The 24023-nt window shown below is 42.1% G+C and overlaps 3 protein-coding genes across 3 annotated transcripts; 1 reads left to right on the plus strand and 2 right to left on the minus strand.

Annotated features, from left to right (window-relative positions):
• Positions 1 to 625: 625 nt before the first annotated feature.
• Positions 626 to 3373, minus strand: tmem127 (transmembrane protein 127). Its single transcript, XM_084359369.1, has 3 exons — positions 2463 to 3373; positions 2207 to 2371; positions 626 to 2117 (listed from the first exon to the last, which is right to left on the minus strand). The coding sequence occupies exons 1-3, from the start codon at positions 2698 to 2700 to the stop codon at positions 1807 to 1809; spliced, it is 714 nt and encodes a 237-aa protein (XP_084215495.1). The 5' UTR covers positions 2701 to 3373; the 3' UTR covers positions 626 to 1806.
• Positions 3374 to 3510: 137 nt separating this feature from the next.
• On the plus strand, positions 3511 to 7983 carry ciao1 (cytosolic iron-sulfur assembly component 1). The gene is made up of 7 exons (XM_084359368.1): positions 3511 to 3887; positions 5076 to 5224; positions 5307 to 5418; positions 5652 to 5740; positions 5831 to 6032; positions 6764 to 6833; positions 7496 to 7983. Exons 1-7 carry the CDS (start codon positions 3749 to 3751, stop codon positions 7728 to 7730), a joined length of 996 nt encoding a protein of 331 aa, XP_084215494.1. The 5' UTR covers positions 3511 to 3748; the 3' UTR covers positions 7731 to 7983.
• Positions 7984 to 7988: 5 nt separating this feature from the next.
• On the minus strand, positions 7989 to 23063 carry snrnp200 (small nuclear ribonucleoprotein 200 (U5)). The gene is made up of 44 exons (XM_084359367.1): positions 22783 to 23063; positions 22387 to 22550; positions 20889 to 21060; positions 20602 to 20794; positions 20396 to 20451; positions 20185 to 20283; positions 19912 to 20064; positions 19731 to 19830; positions 19509 to 19645; positions 19333 to 19410; positions 18973 to 19146; positions 18718 to 18855; positions 18471 to 18626; positions 18191 to 18361; positions 17901 to 18094; positions 17637 to 17760; positions 16905 to 17054; positions 16558 to 16800; positions 16285 to 16473; positions 15987 to 16184; positions 15725 to 15877; positions 15550 to 15630; positions 15309 to 15392; positions 14930 to 15036; positions 14728 to 14846; positions 14487 to 14641; positions 14209 to 14398; positions 13949 to 14122; positions 13655 to 13815; positions 13341 to 13568; positions 13048 to 13239; positions 12773 to 12951; positions 12515 to 12666; positions 12318 to 12426; positions 11310 to 11418; positions 11024 to 11213; positions 10768 to 10932; positions 10520 to 10641; positions 10279 to 10422; positions 9440 to 9616; positions 9176 to 9336; positions 8933 to 9014; positions 8709 to 8801; positions 7989 to 8604 (listed from the first exon to the last, which is right to left on the minus strand). The coding sequence occupies exons 1-44, from the start codon at positions 22825 to 22827 to the stop codon at positions 8455 to 8457; spliced, it is 6411 nt and encodes a 2136-aa protein (XP_084215493.1). The 5' UTR covers positions 22828 to 23063; the 3' UTR covers positions 7989 to 8454.
• Positions 23064 to 24023: the final 960 nt, after the last annotated feature.

Here is a 24023-nt window from a genome sequence, read left to right on the forward strand (position 1 = left end):
TTGTCACATTGATCTGGCTGTCTGTATATATACACCGGTGTGACGAGTACACGTTGCCACGTAAGCTCTATTTTCTGAGAAGAGGCAACGCTCCTTTGCCTGGAGTGGCCTATGCTCCTGTAGAACACCCTTCCCTACTAATACCCGGTTTATTCATCTGATTAACTTAATCAGATGATTTGGCCACAGGATGACAGTTCAGCTTTAGAGGGGAATTTAAACATGTAGTGCTTTAACCCATGAAATACGAGATCTAGATAAACCTGCAGAAATACATCACAATATTCTTTAAAATAGTAGTTTGTAAGAGCAATTGACTTATAGTTGTAACTTTTACACAACATTCTGCATCTAGTGAAAGTGCCTCTCACTTTATTTTTCTATAGGGTAGCTTGGATGAGATGCCTTTATACAGATCAGGGCATAGTTTATGCCCTTTAAAGTCTATTAGGTTGTAAGGCTCTTACTCAGTGTAATGCCGTGTTGCGTCTAGACAGTATACCCAGAAATACCCTGGTCAGACTGAAATGTCAAAGTCAATATATAGTTGAATCAAAACTACAGCTCCTACCTGTGGACTAAAAGAACCCAAAATGAAGTTAGAGATCACAAACAGGAGGCAAAATATGGCATTTATTTTATTATGACCACTTTTTATGTATAAACAATCAATATTTACATACTGGTGATGAAAGTATAGCAACAATCTGAGAAACGAAATGCAGAAAACGGAATAAACAGAACAATACACAATCAACTAGAGTCACCACATCAATCACAATTTTAAACCTCAGCTGGAGCCTCGTGTCAGATGTCCTCATAAGATTCTGCCTGAGGGTTTAAAATTTGCACACGAAAGAACTCATGCATAGAAAACACATACTCAAACTGTCACATATGGTGATCACAAAGTACAAATAAGGTTTCTTTTTTTTTTAAATCAAATACAAGAAACGTGACACGACCGGCTTCTGCGGCCAGCTTCCTGTTAAGTGTCAGTCATTGTGAAACATACTGACGTGTTTCTCAATTTCTCCGTGGCATCCAGCTTTCAACACACAACACACGCCATCATCGAAAAAACCACATAGGCCGGCCTCACATTTTTTTCAATTTCCTTGTGTTATTTCAAGTACAAATGTGATTAAATAAGACTAAACCAGTGACAGATGTCTACAAAGCAAAGGAAAGAAAGTAAGACACGGCACAGACAGCTAAATAATAAATAATAAGGTCCATCTGATATTTTTATATAAAAGAAAGGTCTAAAACAAATTTCTCAGTGTATGACTGCATTCTTGATAAATGCATTTTTTCGGTCAAATAAAATCATACACATGGCAAGCTTATCAAAAATTACATCAAAATGATGCTTAACAAAGCTTGATCCACGTCCAACCAAGAGCAACACAACTGCTGACAATCTGCCGACAGCCCGGCTTCAATAATTGGCACTGATCAGGCCGTGGCTGTCATCAATGACTTGTGATGAGCCACGTGGAGCACTCCTTGCAGTTTTGTTTGCTTCACATGTTAGAACCAAATCCTAAAAGCCATTTACATGCAAATCACTAACAACTTCAGTGGTGAAAGAACGAATCATCTCCTAAATTCCTGCCACCACTAAAGAAAGCTTTCATGCACCCAAGCACTGTCAGTAAAGGAGTTTGTGCACTAACTGCGCACGCTGTGTTCATTATGTATTTTGCGAAGATATCCATTTGATAAAGATTGGGGTTTTGCTCATCAAGCCAATAGCCGTGCTGAGAGAGAGAAGCGTGTGTTAACAAGGCCTGTCTGGCAGCATTAGGGCGTGTAGGCAGGCGGTGGCTGAAACTGATTGGCAATGTCATAATCAGCAGGAAAAGTTTCACTGCTGTCCTCCATCTCCGAGAGCAGCTCTAAAGCCTGCTCCTCCTCCTCGGTGGGGTAGTGGCGCAGGAGGTTCGCAGCTGTGGCGAGGATGGAGGCTCCACCGGCCCCTGCCACCAGGTAGAAGCTGATGGCGAAAGTGACGTATATGAGAGAGCCGTGGTACTTTTTGTGTTGCTGCTGCAGTGACAAGATGAGCTCCGAGGCCCAGTAGCAGAAGCCAATGACTGTGGCACACTGCAACACTGAGGGGAGAAAGAAAAGACAGTTAAGAACCCGAAAATGACGAGCCATCTTTTCTAAAACACATTGCTGTTGTATGACAGCGTAATACCTGTTAGAATATGTGCAAATGCATATCTGCGTGTGATCTTAAGTGCAGGGTGCTTGGGGCCAAACACATCCAGGAGGAAAGCAGTCAGGCTGCACAGGATACCCAGGAAACAGAAGGCTGCGATCACCCTCAGCAGCAAGATGGTCTGTGGATTCACACAGTAATCTGGAGGACACAGAGACATCACAAAGCATTACAAGTGAGCTCCTGGATCAATCTCTGCTGTACGTTTTAATGGGCTTGTGCTGGTCCTCACCGTCCAGAAGCTTGGGGTCAATGTACCCCAGGACATCTGCCACTCCCAGCTCTTGTCTCGGACAGGTGCCTCCATGAACCCGGAGCCAAGCTGGTTCCGCCAGAGCCGTGCACAGCGCTGTGATGGACAGAGCTCCGGGCAGGGCCGACACCAGGCTCCGCTCCGGCTGCTTAGGCAGGGAGGTGCCCCCTCTCCTCCGGCGACCTCCAGGGACAGTAGAACCCGGCGGGGCGTACATGATCACCCACTCTCCGTATTGTCTGTGGTCCCTTTGTTGACAGTATGTGACTGCACTAAACGATCCGTTAGTAAGGTCAGCCAACTGACTGTCCAAAGTAATAAGTTAGCCGGTACAGCTAACGTTACCTGGGCGATGAACAGATGACAGCGGTCCTGGCGCTTTGATCACGGAAGTATCTAATGTTTCCAAACGACGTTTGACCTTAAAACTAGCTGCTTGAAATAAACAGGATAAGTATCTGACTGACGGACAGACAATGAACAGATGGCCTTCGGGCCTGTTAGCTCTGTTGTTAGCGTTTGACGCTAGCTCACAGTTAACGCCAAATGTCGCCAACTGTCATAGAAAAAACAACTTAAAAGAAAATAAGTAGATAAACAATAGCCTATTAACTAATCCAGCTAACTATACTGATGAAAAATGACCATCAATTTGGTCAGAAAAACAAAGACAAAACAAAACAAAAGGCAGCTTACGCCTGTTTCCTGTAAAACATCGACTTCCTTGTTAACACCATTCTACTTCGTGACTTCAGTAGGCTGCAGGCTAAACGCGAGTGGTGATCGGTACTGCCACCTACTGGTGACTTCTCCAAAGACATAGTTAAATGACAACAAGACTAGCTTAGATAATAGTGCGGCACTCCTAATCAATATTATTTATTTTATATTTATATTTTATTTGTACTCTAATAGCTGTCATTGCTCCACGTATTGTATGTTATTATCATGAAAAGAAGAAAAAAACAGACCCACAATGCACCGCGTGAAGGGTCTAACCAAAGATGGCGGCATTTCCGACATAGTTGTGTTTGTGAACTTTTGTACTTTGTTCTTTGGTGCAAATACAGTCCTTTTATTCAATTTATATTCAAGCTGACAGCTCCCTGTGGTTTAGGACAATATCGGTGCTGTTTGTGCGGATTGTTGTTAACAACGGTTGTTGTTAACTGACTTATCTCGTGTCAGTTAACCGTCACTGGTAACAGACGGTACAGAGACGCACGGGAGTGACAGCAGCTCAGAAACATCGTACCAGCTCAGACATGAAGGAGGCTCTGTCCCTGGTTCAGAAACTGAGCGCACACCCGGACTCTCGGTGCTGGTTCGTCAGCTGGAGCCCGTCGGGGACGCTGCTGGCCTCATGCGGGGGCGACAAGGCCATCCGGATATGGGGACGAGAGGGTGAGCTGATAACAAAATGAACTGATTGACAGCTAGCTAGCTAATGTGCAAAACACTGCGTTGATTCTTACAGATGAAGCTAGCTAATGATCAAATAACATTATGACTGACAGTAGAGCAGTCATTAGATCAGCTTGACAGGATGTACTTCCTGCACCCTCACAGAAACCCATTGCTCGTCATTGCGTCTTCCAGTTACACGACCCATGTTTGTAATATTCAGTATGTGAGCTGTCACAACATGATTATGAGAAAAGTTTAGTGGCATCTGAAGTTATTTCTTATATAGCGGGTTTATAATCAAGCCACATGTTAATATTTAATTATGTGTCTAAAACTATGACCACTTTAGAATTTTGAACCAAACCTCCCACATTTTTATAACTAACAGTATTTTAATCAACACCCAGTTATTTAAATGTATCTATTTAATAATCTTCCCTAATTGCGAAGTTTTAAGCCTTTTCCCCCCTTTTTTGATTATTTACATTTTCTAAATAAAATTATTCACCATCATTTAAATAGCTTTATACTTGTCAATTGTGGACTGCCTTTTCTCTGTCAGTATATCTCCTAGTTATTGTTTGTGTGTTTTCCTTTTCTTTGTTTTATTTTGACACAATGTCATCATAGTGAGAGTTACCCCTCAGTCATCTCCAGTATAAATAAAGGTTAATTGATTGATTGATATATCTTGATAAGAGTTGCAACAATTAATTGATTAATTTAATAGCTGTTTGAAAGAAAATAAATCACAGACTATTTTGGTAATCAATAATTTCAGTAATATTTCAAACAAAAATGTCAAACATTTACTGATTGAAGCTTCTTAAATGTGAGGATTTGCTGCTTTTCTTTGTCAATTATGTCAGTTAATAAAGAGTCTTTGGGTTTTGGACTGTTGGTTGGATAAAAGAAGCAATTTAAAGACGTCACTTTAGGCTCTGGAAAATTGTAATGAGCATTTTTCATAATTGATTTTTTTTACATTTTAGACACTAAACTAAATACCAGAACAACATAGTTACAGTGATGCATAAGTCCTGTAAATCTGTATTACCATAAAGAAGTGTTGCTCATTGATTTTTGAAATTGTCCTCCATGTTTATTACGAGAAATGAAAGGGATAAGTTCCTCATTCTAAACAGTATGGTGGCTGAAAACCCTCCTGACCTTCTTTTCTTTTAGGTGACTCCTGGATATGTAAGAGTGTGCTTCAGGACAGCCACCAGCGCACTGTGAGGAAAGTGGCGTGGTCTCCCTGTGGGAATTATCTGGCCTCTGCCAGCTTTGATGCAACCACGTGCATCTGGAAAAAGAAGAACGATGATTTTGAGGTTAGACGAGATGTTTAATCTTCACTTTGAAAGTGCCGAACCTTTTATCGATTTTTCTCAATAGTTTTTTCTTGTCTTCCAGAGTTTGACTGTTTTGGAAGGACATGAAAATGAGGTCAAGTGTGTGGCGTGGGCGCCTTCAGGGAATCTGCTGGCAACATGTAGCCGAGACAAGAGCGTCTGGGTCTGGGAAGGTTTGTGTTGAACTGCAGTGTGTCACCTCCTCAGAGGCATAAAATCAATACACCTTTTCTCATTTTTAGAAATTTAATCTTAAACCTCCCAGCCTCTACTTGTTATCGTTTTACATAACTGTATTTTTTTTTTTTTTTTAGCTCTGTTGTTTATTAAATTATCTACCATAGTTGCAAAGTTTTAGTGCTTTACCTCACTGTATTTAACATCTCTTTCCCTTTGTGTCTCACAGTGGATGAAGAAGACGAGTATGAGTGTGTTACCGTCGTAAACTCTCACACACAAGATGTCAAACATGTTGTGTGGCACCCAAATCAGGAGGTAGGTCACCCTCTGCTCTACATACACTGTAATGATTTCTCAATTCGTTGCACCATCAACTTACTATCTATTACCAATGTGTTCTTACAGCTTCTGGCTTCAGCGAGCTACGACAACAACATTTGTATTTACAAGGAAGAGGATGACGACTGGGAGTGCCGGGCCACCCTGAAGGGACACACGTCCACAGTGTGGAGTTTGTCTTTTGATGCGGCTGGACAGAGGCTGGCCTCCTGCAGTGACGACCGCACCGTGAAGATTTGGAAGGAGTATCCAAATGAAAGTGCACAGGGTGAGTTGTTACTGGTATCCAATCATTGCCTAAACTAGATATCATTTAAACATTTTATTGACCAAAATTGTATCAACAGAAATTAATTGAGCAGGTAAATATCATAGGTAGCTCTTTAAAATGAACAAGAAGAGAAGCTGCAAAGAATAGGAGACCTTATTTAGTGTTAGTAAGAGGAGGGAGGGTGATCTGACGATTTTAGATCATGATCAATCTCAAAGGTGTAAAAAAAATGGCTGTGCTGATTGGACAAATTACTTTACATGGCTCTTCCTTGGGTGATGTATTGAAACAATTCAATGTGACTTACAGCTAGCAGCATTCTGAATGAGTAGCTTGTGCCATAAAAGAACTGTCTTTAATGCAATGTTGTGTTTTAATGGTGCAAATGCAAAATTCATATGCTATTTATTCATGTATACATTTCACAATTGAGAAAGAAGATTGAAATTTAGATTGCGGATAGTTATGGCTGTTAAATGGATAGATACTTTTGTCCAGATCACCCTAATTATCAGTCACACCTTTAAATTGAAAACAATATGGCAACTTTCTGTTAATCTGGAAAACCTTCTTAAAATGCTGTTTAGTTTGTTGGTAATTGAATTGACCAAGTTTATACAAACCTTAAGATAATGCACATTTTAGTCAGTAGAAGTAGTGTGAATAAGTGGACAGATGCTGGTGGACTACTATAACTCATCCTTTCCCCTGCTCTCTGTGTTAAACAGGAGACTTGTCCTGGAAGTGTATTTGCACTCTGTCTGGGTACCACGGACGAACAGTGTACGATATCGCCTGGTAAGAATCCTGTTTCATATATTAGGTACAATACACTCTCAGACCTGTTTGTACCCTCGGCTTGTTGAGATTACTGGACCAGTCTTTAGGTTGTCTCTTCACTTTGGAGCGGAATGCTTTTTTTTTTGTAACATATTGGACGGAGAATCAACTTAAACTTGAGGAAAATGTGGCATTGGATGGTAAACATACGAGGGATAGAGCAATTATTGGCTTAGCAGATTTTCAGGGCTGATACTCATCATTTTACTCTATTGGAATTGGTCAAGTCATCAAATAAATGTAGTGGAGAGGAAGTATAAAATGAAGATACTCAAATAAGGTACCTTGATTGTACTTTAGAAAATTGCACTTAGATACATTCCATCAGTGATTGTTCTAGATTTTGAAATTTAAGATCTTCATTTTTACTGCAAATGTAAATCGGTGCCAAATATCTCATTAGTCTCCTTGATTGCTTATAATCAGTATTGGTCCTGAACAACTTTAATTGGTTGATCCCTAAAACACACTTCCTTATTATCGGTGCAAACTGACACATACTGTTTGTAAAAGCAAGTCAAAAAACATTCAAAAATGATTTTTACCCACCGTCACTGGTGGACATTTCTGCTGCACTTTGTTGATTTGTGAGATCAATCTGAGAGCATTTCTCTGCTCAGGTGTCCGCTGACTGGCGCTCTGGCTACTGCCTGCGGTGACGACTCAGTGCGAGTGTTTAAGGAGGACGCGACGTCCGATCCCGACCAGCCGGTGTTTTCGATGGTTGCACAGGTGACCAAAGCTCACAGCCAGGACGTCAACTGTGTCACCTGGAACCCGAAGGAGGCGGGACTGATGGCCTCCTGCAGCGATGACGGAGAGATCAGCATCTGGAGGTTCCACGAAGAAGACTGAATGCTCATCAACATTAACTGGCCTCTCGCTGAACTCAGACAGTTAAGTTACACTGGAAACTGGTGAACACACATGTGTTCGGATCAGTCCAGTCTGCTTTTACAGCTCATCTGCTTGATATTAGTTTATGAACATGTCACTTGTCATGTTGCTTCAGCGCATTTTGTACTTTGAGTCTACATATTCCTTTAACAGCTCAATGAAGAATTTACTGACATTTCATGATGTTTATATAAAGAAATAAATATAAAAACAATATATAAACAATTGTGTGGCTTCTCTTTATTGCAAAAAATATTCCAGACAACTCGTCATACTAAAAACATCTGGACCAGTCCAAGAATTAGATTCAACAAAAGCATCACTGAAAGATCCAATCTGGAATAAGAGCATACCATCTTGATAAATGTGTATTTCTTTAATTTTTAAAGGTTTGTCAAATTCAGTCACCTGAAAACTGACAGTCAATCAGAGTGTTCAGTGTTTACATGCATCTGTAAAACATGTCTGATTACTTTACCTGAACACAACCTTTACACTAATTCTGGACTGGTGTACATCATTCAGGTGGTTTAACTGAGACACACTTAATAAAATGACTTATTTTCACAAGAGTAGAGATGCTTACAGAAAAGAGTGAGGAACATAAATCAGACTGAATATCTACAGTAAAAAACAACACCTTCTCATCCCCCTGGATATAAAACAAGCTGCAGCAGACCGATTAGTCTGAGTCACTGTCTCCCTCGCTGTCAGCCTCCTTCACATCCGCGCTGAACTTGTACTCCTGGTCACAGCCCATGTATGCGTCACTCATGAAGTACAGGGTGTAGTTATGAACACCCATCGCTGGTGCAACAAAGTCCAGCTTCACCTGCAGAGGAGGAACATCAGCGTTAAGCAAAATGAGGCCTCTGTTGGTTTAAAGAGAATCTATTTTTGGTCACAGAAAACATGCAGTGGGCGACTCTCACTGACCTTTGCTTTCTGCTGGAGAGTCAGCCTCTTGATGGAGATGAGGCTGTTAGACTTGGGGTCTCCGATCACCACCCACCAGCCCTCCTCACGTTTCTATAACAATGAAAAATATTATCAAGAGAGTCCTGACAGGTCAGTGAAAAACATATCATTAGCCATGTTTTCAACCAAAGGAAATGGAGCTTTTAGACCCATTAACTACTTTTTAAAGAGGAATTATTTACCTGGGGGAAGAGAGGTGCGATAACAGGCCCAGTCACCTCCTCCTCTCTCTCCAGCTGAACCTGGACCAGAACTGGACTGCCACTGTGAAGAGACATGAAAACATGCATCAGCATTCACCAAAAACAGTTAGGTGGGGTAAAAATGAACAGACATTGGTATCCTTAGCAAGCAGCTGTATTTCCTTTGCAACATTATTTATGTAGTCATTCAAATGTTGCTGTGAATAACAATGCTGTTGATACCTCTTGATGTTGTCTTTTTCTGCCACTTCGTACGACAGCTCAATGTTGGGGTAGCGGTTACAGAAGCGAGCCACGTCCGCCATCTGGGCATCTGAGAGCTGCAGCAATGCAGTTCTGTCTTCATCTTCCATCTCCATGATGTCAAAGATACTCTCCACCCCCTGATGAAAAGAGGAGGGATTAGACGGTCTGTGTACACTTGTATTGAAGCAAAATCTAGATGTCATGAAGCGTGTTTAGCAGAACAAAAAAACACTGATGTACCTTGTCTGTGCAGCGCTTGATGTGCTCAGAAGTGAAGAAGGGCAGCTGTTTGAGGTATGAGTCCTTGGACCACATGGCCTGGGTGACCATCTGAGCCAGCTCCATAGCGGCCAGTGCAGGACTCAGCCAGCCGTTACTGGACAGCACATCCACACACGCCTGGATCAGACGAACCGCCTGAAAACACAACACATGGGTCAAATATACACACAGGAATCCAGAAATTGACAGGTCTTTCCAACCTCACATCCTATTTACACCTCGTATTTAAATGCAGTCTGTACCCGGATAGGTTTTTCTGGATAGTCAGCAATACAAATCTTGCGCTCTTGTGTCTCGATATCTTCACTGAGATCTCTTTCCTACAGAGCTAGACCTGTGCATGAGTGATCTGAGGTTACAGCCAATCAGTACCTCCCTTAAAGGTTCTCCCTTAAAAAAAAAAATCTGTATTTCGTAAGACAAATTCTTAATCATTTGTCCCCTCCTGTTTTAAAAATGTTAAAACAAAGAAAGGAATACCTAAAAAAGGTTGCAGTACTGATGTGTACACACACTGTCACTCGCACGTTCTTTCTGACTGTATAGTAGTCATTTCCCACGTTTTGCTTGGATTTTTTATGCAGTACAGCAAATGCATCTTTTGGCTCTTTCATGTCAGAGAATAGATGTATAATTTGTTAATAGCTACATTTCATGTTAGCTCAAAACAAATATCTTTATCCGAGCACATTGTGATCATTACACATCTACACCATATCCAGATAACGTGTCCGGGTGCAGATCGCATTTTAGGGTGTAAATGGGGTCTTAGTGTCTAAATCAGCATGAATCTGTACCTTGCTCAGGATCTCCTCTGTGTCTGACTGCAGCTCAGCACTCAGCTGCATCCTGGAGAGGTGGGCTTGCAGCAGCAGGTTGGTCTTCACATGGGGATCGTTGAACTTGGGGTTGTTCAGTTTGTGCGGCACTTTCTGTGCCAACTGAAATAAGAACATTTAAAAAGTTGTTCCGACATCATTAGTCTCAATGTACTGACTTGATAGAGAAATGTTGATTTATGTGAGTGCTGATTGTTACCTGTCGGAGAAGTGCGTCCTCGTGATGTCTGATGGGAATGTTCTTGTACTCGGCAGCATTAGAGATGATCTCAATTAACCCACGGATCTTTGTCTTGGCATTGAGGGACATGCTGAACAACTCTGCCAAACACAAACAGACACAAAGTCAAGTGTGAATTCATCACATTTTGCCAGATAAAGACAAAGAATCTATGACAGGCAATGATAACAGATTATCAGCAACAGGACAGCTGTATTGGCACAAACCGATGGTGGTGTAGTTGATGTAGTAGTAGGCGGCGATCATGCCCAAATTGAGCGGTGCTACGTCCATCTCATCCTCTATGCTGATGCACTTGGACTGCTCCAGGTCATGTAGCGTGTGCTCCACCAGCTCAGACAGGTGGTCTGACAGGTGACGATGGGACATGCCTGGCAAAGTAAACACAAGAGTTGACGTTTATAAGTTGTTCCTACATCTGATCCAGTATAAGTACAACCATATATACCGGATGAAACTTACCTTGTAGGTTGTAGTAGTTGGGGTTCTGGGTCATACGGCGGTAGAGGAACGTCCAGGTCAGGTAGTCCACGGCGTCCTGCTTGTTCTCCACAGTCTTGGTGACGATCTCGGCATTGAAGTGGTCATGGAGACAGTGGTCCAAGTGAGACTCCACCGGCAGCGGCTCGTACAGGAACTTCTTGAAGAAGTCCTATCAAGAAAAAAAACAGAAACCATTTAGATTGTTCTTACTGTTATACAGTTACTGCTTTAATCCAGGTCACTGAAACAGCAGAGGGGTATTTACCTTCTTTGAGCCCTGACACATGATGACACAGCGTCCCTCATCGTCTAGCATGGGTCTGTTTGCCTTGCCCACCATCTGGAGGACGTCATATATGGGATAGTCCACATATCTGAGAGAAAGGAGGAAAACAGGAGCAGAATGTCACCAACACAACAGAATACATATTATTTGCAATACACACCTATAAGGGGAATTGCGGTATTTTTAAACTGGGGCCTTTGGTTTACATATTTTGCCGTGTAAATGACAAATAGGTACAAAAAGTTTTGGAAAGGTCATTGTTTTTGACCAGCAGGCTAAGAATGTTCTTCTAAGTGTCAGACAACATTATGGAAAGGATGATTACAGAGATAGACCCTGTTTTAAACAGTAAGTAGTATAAAATCCTTTTTGTTTAACCAGAAATGGCAGCTATGGTGCTCACCAAAACCATCTTGGTTCATGTTTCCACTTTTTCAACAATCACTAACATTGGTTTGGTTAAGGTAACCCTTAATTCACCGCGTTATATTGGGATATAAAATATAATAAAATATTGGGAGAGGAGCGAGAGAGGTGTAAATTCAGAAAGCAGTGGAGGGAAACAGCATATAGAGTACAAATATTCTTACTTACATCTAACACGATGAATTAAGGGTTCAATTAAGGGTTACTGGGACCAAACCAGAGTAAGTGATAGTAAGAACAGTATAAAGACTGTTTTTATTTTTATTTTGAATTAGTTTCAATGAGTCTGGTAGATTTGGCGAGAGCAACATAACAGCTGTTTCTGTTTAAAAAAAAGGGGATTTTACTCTTTTACAAGAGGGTCTATCTCAGCAGGGATCCTTCCCATAATGTTGTCAGACACTTAGAAGAACAATCTGAGCATATGAGTGGTGAGTTTGCAGCCTGTGTTGCAGCTGCAATCTTTTTTTTTTAGTTATTAGTCATTTACACACCAAGCCCAAGCTTTAAAAACACTGAAATTCCCCTTCAATAAGAGCATCAAACTACTGGAAGCCTTACGCATGGATTTTGCCGTTGTAGTACTGGGTGTCCATGACGATGACGAGATGTGCAGAGATGTTGATGCCCCAGCAGAGTGACCGAGAGGACACCACCACCTGAACGGCACCTGTCAAAGGGGAGGACACCAAAAATAATTATTATTCTGTAGTTTATCACACACCAAGCTGGGAGTGCAGAGAAGGAGTGAGACGTACCTGAGTTAAAGAGCTGCTCCACTATTCTGCGTTCAGTTGCAGACAGGCCCTCGTGCAGGTAGCCCACACCATTGGCCAGAGTCTCTTTGAGAGTTGAGTCATTTATTTTGTCCAGGAATGGAGCGAGGTCTTTCTCAGTGCAATGCAAGAACCTACAGAGAGACAAACATTAAGCCACAGTGTAAAATGTATAATGGCAACATCAGCACTATCATTCTATTACTTATTTACAGCTGTGATCTCACTGCAGTGACTGACCTCTGAGGAACCACATCAGCAGCACAGAACGTGAGGATGTCGATGGCTGTGAGGCGAGTCTGTCTGCGGGACGGGACGAACACCACGGCCGGCTTAGAGGGAGAGTGCTTCATGATGGCGTGATACACTGGTTTAGCCATGGACAGCAGGCGAGTCTGAGTGTGACTCACGTTGAAGCCCTAAACAGAGTTAACAGGAATTAATGTTACCATGTTCATGTACACGCCACACATTAGCAGTTTTAGACATTGCTGACTGGCACACTGTTTACAGACCTGGATGTGCAGCTCCAGAGGCACAGGTCTGACGTTGGGGTGGAAGTTGAATGTGGCTGTAGTGCTGCAGCCGAGCCAGTGGGCCACGTCTTTGGCGTTGGACAAAGACGAGCTGAGGGCCACGATGCGGATGGGTCGCTCAATCTGAGAGGAGATGTACCTCATCCTGGAGCAGATGACCTCCAACACGGGCTAATGAAAAGAAACACAGAACATTAACAAAGTGCACAGTCTAAGAATGGCTATTACATGACATCACTGAAACGTGGCACAAAGCAGTTTTGTGTGCTTACTCCGTTTTCTCCTCCGATGAGGTGTGCCTCGTCCACGACGAACAGGCTGACGTTCTGGACGTTCTTCCTCTGCTTCCAGCGACGAGACAGGATGTCCCATTTGTCGGGGGTGCTGACAATAATGTCGCCTTTTCCCAAGAGCTTCAGATCCGTGCTAGTTTCTCCCGTCAGCAGCACCACCTTTTTGTTCAGGATGTCCTGGAACTTCTGGTGCCAGTCGACAAACACCTGAGAGACAAAGATTGACATAATTATTATGTAAGATGGCGAGCAAGGCTAGTTTTGACATTTTCAACTTTCAAATGACTTTATACCTGTTCAGCCAGAGCTTCCATTGGGGTGATGTAGACACAGCGACCTTCAGCGTTGTGCAGCAGCATCCTCAGAATAGCAAACTCAGCACAGATGGTCTTTCCACTGCCGGTGGGAGCTCCCACAAACACGTTATCATCACTGTTGTACACGGCGTTGAACACTGGAGGGACAGAAACAATACGTCAAGAAAACAATGTGAAATGGACAGAGAGCCTCCAAGCACTTTCACCTCAAAAACTGAATAAAGCTATAATTCTATTAAATGATAATGTGTGCTCTATCTTCTTCTGCACCTTGTGTCTGAATGGGGTTGAAGAAGGGGAACTTGTTCTGGTAGAGAGCCTCAAAAGCAGAGTTCCTGAGGGCAGTGACAGGCAGCGGCTGCAGGTCCAGCAGCTCAGTGGGTGGGGGGTACTTCTCAGGTAGGATCAGGTGACGGAAGGACACTGGGAGCTGAGTCTCACATGCTGAATAGAACAGAAGGAATAAAGCGGTTAGTTGAAATGCTTAACATGCACGTCTTGTGATAACAAGTTTCAATCCAGTTACTTACAGAGCCATCTGTCTGAGACCACACGGATGAAGTACTGCGGTGGCAGAGGCTCGAACACTGGGACAAAGAAAGTCACAAGGTGTTCGTCCTGGGCGTACTTGGCTTTGAGGAGGAAGTACTCGTGGTGGAGGATGACCTCACTGTCCACATCCTCAACCAGGATCCAGAAAGCCTCAGACGATCCATGAATCTAAGAGGGGAAAAGGAACGTTTTACCAGGAGGCTGAGAAACAGAGACAATTTTGACCATGAAGAGCATCATGGTTCTAACTACTGACCTTGTCATCCCACTGGAAGTCAGGTGTTATTGTGAGCTCCACCTTCAGTGTAGAGCGGGTGATGGGCTGCAGGTGCACAGCCAGGTCCAGTTTGGGGAACTGGTGGACGTATTTGTGGATGGTCTTACCCATTTTTGGCATTCTGATGAGCTCACCTGACAAATGAAACATAAAACATGTAATTGCTCTCCAGGCTGAGAGAGAGAGGTCAGCAAGCATGTTGTGGGGGAAGAAAACTCACCGATCTCATTGTGGTTGAGGTCATAGAGACGCTCAAAGGGGAAGTTCTTCTTCTCGATCTTCTTAATCACTTCCTCTGGTAGCTTCTTGAACTGTCGCAGCGGAGACATCGACTGCCACCTAGAGAACAGGGATACAGAATATCAGCAGCCTGCCTTAGCAAACACAGCACAGCCTGTTTTGGAGAGGAAAGAGTTACTTACATTCTCTTGTCAATCATCTTGCAAAGATTCATGGTCTTGTCTGTCAGCTGAGCCCAGCCCCTGTTGAGTACGATCTCAAATATGGCCCGCATTAACCTTCCAGCACTCTGAAAGACAGAAATAAATCAAATTAATCTCATGACTAATTTATCTTGAGAACAAAACCTCACTTTTGTAGGATTTGTTTTCTCCAGACCTGCAAACTCTAGAGTAGTGAACAAGGCGTCATTATACACAAACCAAAATCGGGTCGGGGGTAATGGGGGTTGCCTAAGATATACCATTCACCCACTGAAGAAAAATTGAGAGATTCTAAAACACAAATAAAGCCTTTTTGGAGAAAATGTGTGAAAACATGAGAAATTTGGCTCTTTCTTACCTGTGTAACATACACCATGTCGGCCATGAGAGCAAAGCCTTCCAGTTTGAGTTGAGAGATGTACGCCTGGAGCAGCACATTGATCTGAAAGGGTGAGACACAAAATACATGAAGATGTTTTTATTAAGATTGAATTAATGAGTGATTAGTGACAATTTGCACACCAGAAAACAGAAACAACGCCTCCATTTTGGTTGCTGACCATTTAAAGAAATTTTTATGAACAGGTTATAAATCTTACCTTAGCGCTGGGCTCCTCAATGCTTTCCTTCACAGGTATAGGAACTCTTTCCAGCAGCTTCTGCAGCTCAAGCTTCTCCTCCTAAAAGACATAACAAATTAAATTTAGCATGTTTAATAAAGTTTTGTTGGGGGTTATAAGTACACAAGCATGTCTGTTTGGACACCAACCATACCTCTCTCACAGTGATGTTCCTGAACTCAGAGGAAAGGGAAAAGACTCTGAAGAGCTCAATCTCACTGAGAGTGGGCTTCAGCAGCTGGTTGTAGGTTTGAACAGAGTCATGAGTGATGTAGAAGTGACTGGCGATACGTCCCAGGTCTGTGACCTTCAGGTAAAAGGGCAAAAAGTCGACCATTAATAGCCTGAAGTCAAAGTCATCACCAATTTAACATGAATTGCATGAGAAAAAGATAAGAGATGATAAATAATCATACCTGGAAGCTGCCGGTCCTCTTGTCATATTTGACGAGGCTGTTCTTGTCCAGGACGCTGGCTGCAGTGTGCACCAGATCCATCCTGCGCCTCTCCAGCAGGGGATCTGAACTCCGGTCGTCATGGGAGACTCCATACAGGGTGGGGTTGCGGAGCATGCGCACATACAGGTAGGTGTAGCCGAGCCAGTTCACAGCATCCTGACACAACAAAGACACAAAGTTACACAAATTATAACAGAAACAGACAATTTGACCAGCTCCTTATTTATCTGAAGCTGTTTCTTTGCGCGTGGCTCACCTTCGCGTTCTGCACGTTGCCCAGGACGATCTCAGCATTGAGCATGTCAGGCAGCTTGCACACCATCTGACTCTCGATAGGCAGCTGCTGGTTGAGCAGGGACAGATAGTACTGCAGCTCTCCGTGGGACGTGATCAGGATTCCCTCTCCTTTGGTGTCGTACTGAGGACGACCGGCTCGACCAAGCATCTGAAATAAGACATAATTCATTGAGTTATTACTGCTAATAAAGAAGTTATGAAGCACTCTTCGCTAGTATCCATTCAGACTGACCTGTAAAATGTCCAGGGCTCCGAGTTCAGTCCACCTTCCTTTCTCTGGGCTGTACACCTGAGTACCTTTGATGATGACAGTGTGTGCCGGCAAGTTGACACCCCAAGCCAGAGTAGCTGTGGACACCAGAACCTGGATGTGTCGATCAGCAAACAGATCTTCCACCAGCGTACGGTCCACTCTGGTCATACCGGCATGATGGATTGCGAAGCCGTAAGGCAGCAAATCCTTCAGCTCGAGGTTCTAGATAAGAAAGTTCAGGGGTAAGTGACACAGTTCTGATCGAGCAATGAAGGAACTTCGAATTTCCATTATTTATCGATTTTGTTGCAGTGAAGTTTGCTCACCTTGCACTGCTCTGCCTCAGTTCTCAACACTTCAGTGGATGCTGAACCCTCTCTGAGGAACAGACCCAGTGTGTCCTTCTCCAGACACATGTCCCTGATGGCCCTGGCGGTCTTTCCAGTCTCCTTCCTGGAGTGGACAAATACAAGCACCTGGTGGAGAAAAATGAAAGTCAGTAAACTCTGAAATCTGATCTGATGAGTTCCAAGTCAGGAGGTAGTGTAGGGCAACAGCATGTGCAGTTACAGGATTGTACTCAAATCTAGAAACCTTTCACACTGGAGAAAACAACACTAACACCCACTAACATCTGAGTTTTGTCTTCAGCTGGAAAGGATAAATTCAGCATTCATTCCCAGGGCAAATGACTCTATAGTAGTCAAGGGCATTAGTAACTCCAGCTCTGATTTAGTAGGAAATAACACTAATTTTCTCCCCTTTTCTGGCACGATGCTATGACCTACACTTAAGTGATGAGTTTGAAAGTGAGATCGAAGTAAAAGATAAACAAAAGTAACCACTGTAACATTGTCACTGGCCTCCATGCTAGTCTCTACTGTTCCCTGTTACCATTTCCTGGCACGTTCATGATGTTTAACATGACACACCAGAAAAAAGTAGAAAGGCAATTTCACACTAATTTGGGTGTAAAATCATTTATCCAAGTTTCTTCTTCATAGGAATTAGGTAGCTGAATTTGCTCACTTGAGCATAGTCGAACAAACAGGTCTCACCTGGTTCTTTCCAGCATGCTCCATGATCTTTTCATAGACAATCTCATTCATGATCTGGAAACGCTTGATGGCCTTCTTCTCTGTGATGCCAACATAAGTCTGCTCCAGGGGGACAGGGCGGAAACTACAGAGAAAAGGAATGTGGTTATCAGAGAGGAATATGCAAAGAGAGCAAACAAGAAAACGTGTAACTGTAATGGTAAGTGTACTTCTCCAAACACAACGTGACTGTTCAAGTTTTGGTCATTCTCCAAACAGCCATACCTGTTGTCGAAGTAGAAGAGTCCCTTGGCAGGATCCACACGCAGACAGGTAGCCACATCCTCGTAGTTGGGCAGGGTGGCACTGAGGCCCAGCAGACGGACATCCTCCTGAGTCAGCTCCACATTGCGAATGGTCCTCGCCACCAGAGACTCCAACACAGGTCCACGGTCATCGTGCAGCAGGTGGATTTCATCCTAGAGAACACATCATGAAAGTTTCATGTCAAATTATCAGCACAAAAAACTGTACGCTAATGTTTATGACTTTGTCAACACATCCACAGCACTTACAATGATAATGAGCCGCACTAGCTGGGTGTAGGTACGCTCTCCACCTTTACGGGTGATGATGTCCCATTTCTCAGGGGTGCAGACGATGATTTGAGTGGCGTTAATCTCCTCCTTACAGAGCTGGTGGTCTCCCGTCAGCTCAGAGACTGTGATGCCGTAACTTGCCAAGCGCTGGAAAAAAGCAAGAAAAGATCATTACAATCACCGAAACAAATTGATTCAAGTTCATTAAAACAAATGATACATTTACAAATCTCTGCAGGACGGAGGTAGGACTCACCTTACTAAAGCTTCCCACCATCTCCTGTACGAGTGAGCGCATGGGAGCAATGTAGATGATTTTGAAGTCGTCCACATTGATGGTTCCATCCAGGTTTATGTGCTTTCCTATTTCTCTCAACATTGCCATCAAAGCAACATTGGTCTTACCAGCTCCCTGTGTGCACAAAGAATAACAAAATTACAGGAGATACAATACACTTGGGAAACCAGTCACAATGCTATTGGGTTTAACAAAGTTTGCTTACCGTAGGTGCACACACTAGCAGGTTCTCATCGGTCTCCATGGTGGTCTTGAATAGCTTGCTCTGGATTCGGTTCAACGTTTTGAAACCTTCAAATCCAGCCTGTGCATACTTAGGCAACTTCTCAATGGCAACAAGCACCTGATGACACAATAATAAGTTGAATGTAAGACATGAACATACTAATGCATTGCTTATCACTTTGCATTAGTTGCGAAGTGTTGACATATTTTACAAAAAGAGACACAACCAACAAACCTCATCATCTGCAAAGGGCTTAGGTTTGAGCGCAGGCACATGGACTTCTTCATAACCTTTGCGTTGTTTACGAAATGAGCCGTCTGGCAGCTGGCAACGCTTATTGGCCATGAAATGGCTCCCCTGGGTGAAGGCCAGGTCATCAAGGTCCAGCACCTGTCGAGGGGCCATTGACTGTAGGATAAGAAGAATGAATAATTTTAAAAAACTGTCAACTTCAGTCTTTACATGCAGTATCTCTGGCAGCGTCACTGGAGATATTACTAACCCACTGCAGTAATTTGTGGTGAGAAATATCACAGGTATCTAACCTACTTGTATGATGTTCAGTTGATTTGTGATCACAGTGACATTATTTACCTCTCCATGTTCGATGTCCATCGCTTCCAAGTCATCAACACGAGACTTCCTCACCCTCTCCCTTCGAGATCTCTCCTCCTAAGAACACGACAACAAATGAATAACGGAGTTGACAAAAACATTTAAAAATCCTTTTATACAATTTCTTGAAAAGTTTTATGAGCAAGAGGTCTCACCCGGATAATATCCTCCTTCTCCGTCTCTTGCAGCTGGTAAAGAATCTTCGACAGTTCCTGATCCGACTCCATCTTTCCTATGATCCGTTCCTTTTCTGCCTCACTCTGAGCACTTGCAAGCATGGTACAATACTGAACTGTATACCAGAAGATAGAAAGTGATTAACAACTTCAAAAAGATAAAATAATCTTAAATTTCATCTTTCTACACGACTGACTTACTCATGCGACGGTGCTGACGGAGAATTTTGATGAAATCAAAAGTGTTGAAGCCGAGCAGCAACACCAGCTGGTTCTCACATTCTCTGTCATCGCTGGCAGTCTGTGGAATACAGACAGACAATGGATGAGCTTTTCTGGAAAAACATATATGTAAACACAACAGACAAGATCTCAGACATACCTTGAGGATTTCTAAGACTTCATCAGCTTTCTTTTGGGAGACAATGGCGTCGTCATAGAAACGGCTGAGCTGACGCTGGAGCCAGAAGGCGTCAATGTCTCGAGGATGTAGATCTTTTTTCTTCACGGTCATCACGTCACCGGTGGCACCAAGCTAAACAAAGAGTAATTTATTAACTTTTTGTGTAGTGTGCAATCATTGGAAAAGGAAACAATTACTTGTAACTGTAGTGTCTTAATTTAGTACAAATATTGATGCAATTGTTGCACTTACATTGGCTGAAAGAGCGCAGCCCACATCTGCCTCCTCTCCTTCGCTGTCTTCATCTGAGTGTTCATCTCGTACCTCTCCAAACTGGTCTTCATCCCCCTCCTTAATAACAAGGACAAAGAATATGAGTGAAGCCATACGGTAGAACCACAACTTGAACCTACAAATCAGGGATCACTTAAGAATTGCACATTTATCAGCAGAAAGCCCTCACCTCCTCATCAGATTCAAACTGGACATTCACACCATAGGTTTCATCAATGTTGTCATCTGTTAAAAAATAGAAAGAAAAAAAAGATGAAGTCTACCATCACAATAATATTTCCACAGAAAACTGACATGCACATGAGAGCAAAAAGTGAGTTATTCATTAATGTAATAATAAAATAAAAACAACACAGTTACTTCTGGTGTACTAACCCATATTCTGTAAGTCTTTGTCTCCTCCATAGTCGCTGATCTTCTTTCCCAAATTAACCAACACATGGTAGCGTGTGTCATCAGCGGGTCCAAGAAGCTGCTCTACTTCACGTCGCCTTTCTTTATCTCTCATTTTATCATTCTTTAGTACTGCTAATACTTCATCAGCTGCTCCACACAGAATATCACGTGGCTGCAAGATAAGATAAGATAACCAGGTGGCGGTCAATGATGAAAACCGCAAGTTGACATTTTAAAATTTGACAAATGTTTTAAGGTTTTCTCACCTGATCTCCCAGAGCAGCGTGGATGAAACTGAGCAACACTTCATAGGTCTCTCTGGTTTCTTTGGTTTTCGGCTTGTACACGATGCCCACCATTTCATCAATGCCTTCAGACAGAAGGGTAAAACCCTTCATCTTGTTGATGTCGTGTCTGTCCTCGTCTCTTTTTCGCCTCCTGTATACACAAAACAAGTGGAGATAAAAGGAATCAGGGGAGTGTTTCTTTAACAGATACTGGAACAACATAAAGTGCATTGATTTTTTCCCTTTGTTTTCCTTCCAGACAGCCTTTAATTTCAGTACAAAATAAAAAACACATGGCAGAGCTTTTCAAAGTTATATGATTCATGAGAGGTAATGCAAATTAAACAGAATATTGTTTTGAAATGCCTTCTGTGTTTAACATATTCATGGATTAGTTGGAATCATTTAGGTATTTGATATCAGTTGGCTTATGTCAGTCATCAAGTTGCACTTAACTTTTGGATCGCATTATCTTACTTTGATTTTTTAATTTACTCAAAGGGTCCTATTTGTAAGAAAAGTTGATTTTGAGTCTCACTCCCAACTCGTCAAATACTGATGCCTTGAGATTGTAGGCCGGTGTGCTGCCATCCCTAAGTGTCGGTTCTTCACAAGTTTGGAATGAGACTCAAAAATGAACATTATTACAAATTGGACCTTTAATGTTTCTCCTCTGGATTTGAATTTTAAACAACAAGCAGCAATGCCAAAAACTTAAAGCACACACAAAAAAAATCCTTAAAATCTTTTAAACCAATCATAACTCTCAGCTGCACTAACAAGCTTTGGTAATGTAAAAAACTCAAAAAGGCTCAATAATCACTGTAGGGATATTAGGATTTTCAGCCTGGCCAATATTCAGCAATATTATGATAATCTGTGTTACTGTGCCTGTTCACTAATAACATACATCAATTTTAAAGTGTATTACTTCATCTCTGATGCAGCACTTTTTCTCTGTGTTGTCATTATTCTGTGGTCTCACTCACAACACTGTCTGATTGGTTGCACGTCACAAGTAATAGCCTAGTAACAATGAATAATCTGAATCTGACAAGTATCTAAAATATCAAATAAATTAAGTGAAGCAGAAGTATAATGTAGCAAATAAGAGAAACACTAAAATAAAGTACCTCAAATGTGTACTTAACTACAGTACTTTTGTAAATCATAATTAGTCACATTCCATTATTGTTTATTCAAAAGAGTTTTACATTTACTACAAATGTATATCAGTTCCAAATAGCTGTTATCAGTCTGTTTAAAAAACCTATAAACTGTATCTGCCCTGAAAAAAACATATCAGTCAATCCCTAATTCACTGTGGGTGGATTGACAAACATGAACTAAAGGCAATACATATGTTGAAAATATAGAAACACACTTGCATATATGTGGAAATGTCTAAATAGAACAAAGCCTGTCCCAACACCACTGCACAACACAGATAATAAACTGTTTTGTTGACATTACTGACTTGTCTCGTCTCTCCTCCAGCTTCTGAGGTTTGGTCCTCTGAGCCTTGTCACCCATCTTGGTCCCATCCAGCTTCCCCACCAGGGACAGCACCTCTCCGGTGGGTTCATCTCTCCGTGTGCGGTCGATCAGAGAGCGATCAGCTTGTAACACCAAGTTTGAGTTCTAAGAAATCAACGAAAAGACGAAGAGGTCAGTCAAGAACAGTCTGCAAAGCTGCAGCTAGGCTAACTGCTAACGCTAGCTAGTTAGCGGAGCGGCTAGCAAAACACGTAGTAGCATAAAAACATAGAACTGGAAAATACGCTTGATAATGTAATGGTGTATTAGACGCTACCAAAGAGTTACATCTTTCTTTGTGTTAATATTCCCAGGGTTTTTCCACAAATATACTCACCGCTTTGTACTCGTACTGCAGGCTACGGGCAGTAACATCCGCCATGGTGCGAGTTTTATCTTTTAGCTTTTACCGAACTTTAACTGAACGTGAACCAGCCAGCTGACTCGAAACATCCACAGAGTTGACTTCACTCTGCCTTTTTATGGGGACGACGGGAACATCGGTACGATGTTTAATTTTGTAGCATGAGATTGTTTTCCAAATGCTCGAGTTTCATTGAAGAAAGTGCGTCCCCCGTACGTTACAAAGCAGCGCTAACACGAGCGCACAACAAGCCGCTGCTGCCGCTGGTTTCCGTTTCCGGTGTCAAAGGTTCCACCCGATACAAAGAGCACAAGCGAGTAGCTCCCCCTACAGGTTGTTTTTATTCCACACTCAAAGTGGTTTCTCAAGAACAAGAACAATGTTTATTTATTTTTTACTAATCAGCATGCTCCCATAGCCTATTAATTATGTCAATTCATATTCAATGTTACTAATAGAATCCCTTTTAATTCTTGGCTAAACCCAGCTTTCTTCATTAAAAAGACACGGCCCATTGCCCTCAAAATAATTACCTCTATCAATGAGAGAGAAGTGAAAGTGAGAAGAATTCATTTCTATTTAGGCATGACCAGTGATTGAATGTAACTAAGTACATTTACACTTCACTACATTCTGAAGGCAATTATTGTACTGTTACTCCACTATATTTACTTGATAACTTAAGTTAATAGTTCTTTATACATTTATCTGTAACGGTTTCTTTAATGCCATATCTTACTTTAACACAGAGTAAAGAGTAAAGTGCAGAGTCTCCACAGTTTGGTATCTCATAAAGCTCAGCTGCTTTTCCAAAACAAAATTTTGATATACAGTATGTGAAAAATGTTGGAGTGTGTCGACTCAGCAGGGGTGGGTTTGTTCATGACATACTACACATACAGTACGTATACCTATACCAAGTACTCATAATCTCTTATTTAACTTATTAGCTATAAATTATATATGCATGTGTTGATCCATTAATTATCCTGATATTTTGTTTAGGATGTATGAACTAATTAACAAAGAATATTTATACTGTTTCATGTATATAAAGTCTCAAATCAACCAATGTTCTTTTACCTATCTAGTTATGGGCTAACTAGGCTATTGACAAAATTATCAACGGGCCAGAATGAGGTTGTTAAACGTTGTTGTTTCAGCATGATCGTCTCTCAGTGTTCCTGACAGCAGTGAAGGAAGGTTCAAATTAT

Source organism: Pagrus pagrus, assembly GCF_965226575.1.
Source record: "Pagrus pagrus genome assembly, chromosome: 8".
NCBI lineage: Eukaryota > Metazoa > Chordata > Actinopteri > Spariformes > Sparidae > Pagrus > Pagrus pagrus.

Bases quoted from the DNA above. Each gene is read 5' to 3' on its own strand.
- tmem127 (XM_084359369.1), bottom strand. From the start codon at position 2,700: ATGTACGCCCCGCCGGGTTCTACTGTCCCTGGAGGTCGCCGGAGGAGA. The intron at 2,372-2,462 runs GTGAGGACCAGC...TGTGTCCTCCAG, and splicing joins TGACCCCAAGCTTCTGGACG to ATTACTGTGTGAATCCACAG. The intron at 2,118-2,206 runs GTATTACGCTGT...TTCTCCCCTCAG, and splicing joins ATTTGCACATATTCTAACAG to TGTTGCAGTGTGCCACAGTC.
- ciao1 (XM_084359368.1), top strand. From the start codon at position 3,749: ATGAAGGAGGCTCTGTCCCTGGTTCAGAAACTGAGCGCACACCCGGAC. The intron at 3,888-5,075 runs GTGAGCTGATAA...CTTTTCTTTTAG, and splicing joins CCGGATATGGGGACGAGAGG to GTGACTCCTGGATATGTAAG. The intron at 6,033-6,763 runs GTGAGTTGTTAC...TGTGTTAAACAG, and splicing joins TCCAAATGAAAGTGCACAGG to GAGACTTGTCCTGGAAGTGT.
- snrnp200 (XM_084359367.1), bottom strand. From the start codon at position 22,827: ATGGCGGATGTTACTGCCCGTAGCCTGCAGTACGAGTACAAAGCG. The intron at 16,801-16,904 runs GTGAGCAAACTT...TTTCTTATCTAG, and splicing joins CTGAGGCAGAGCAGTGCAAG to AACCTCGAGCTGAAGGATTT. The intron at 8,802-8,932 runs GTAAATAATTCC...TCATTGTTATAG, and splicing joins TCGCACCTCTCTTCCCCCAG to AAACGTGAGGAGGGCTGGTG.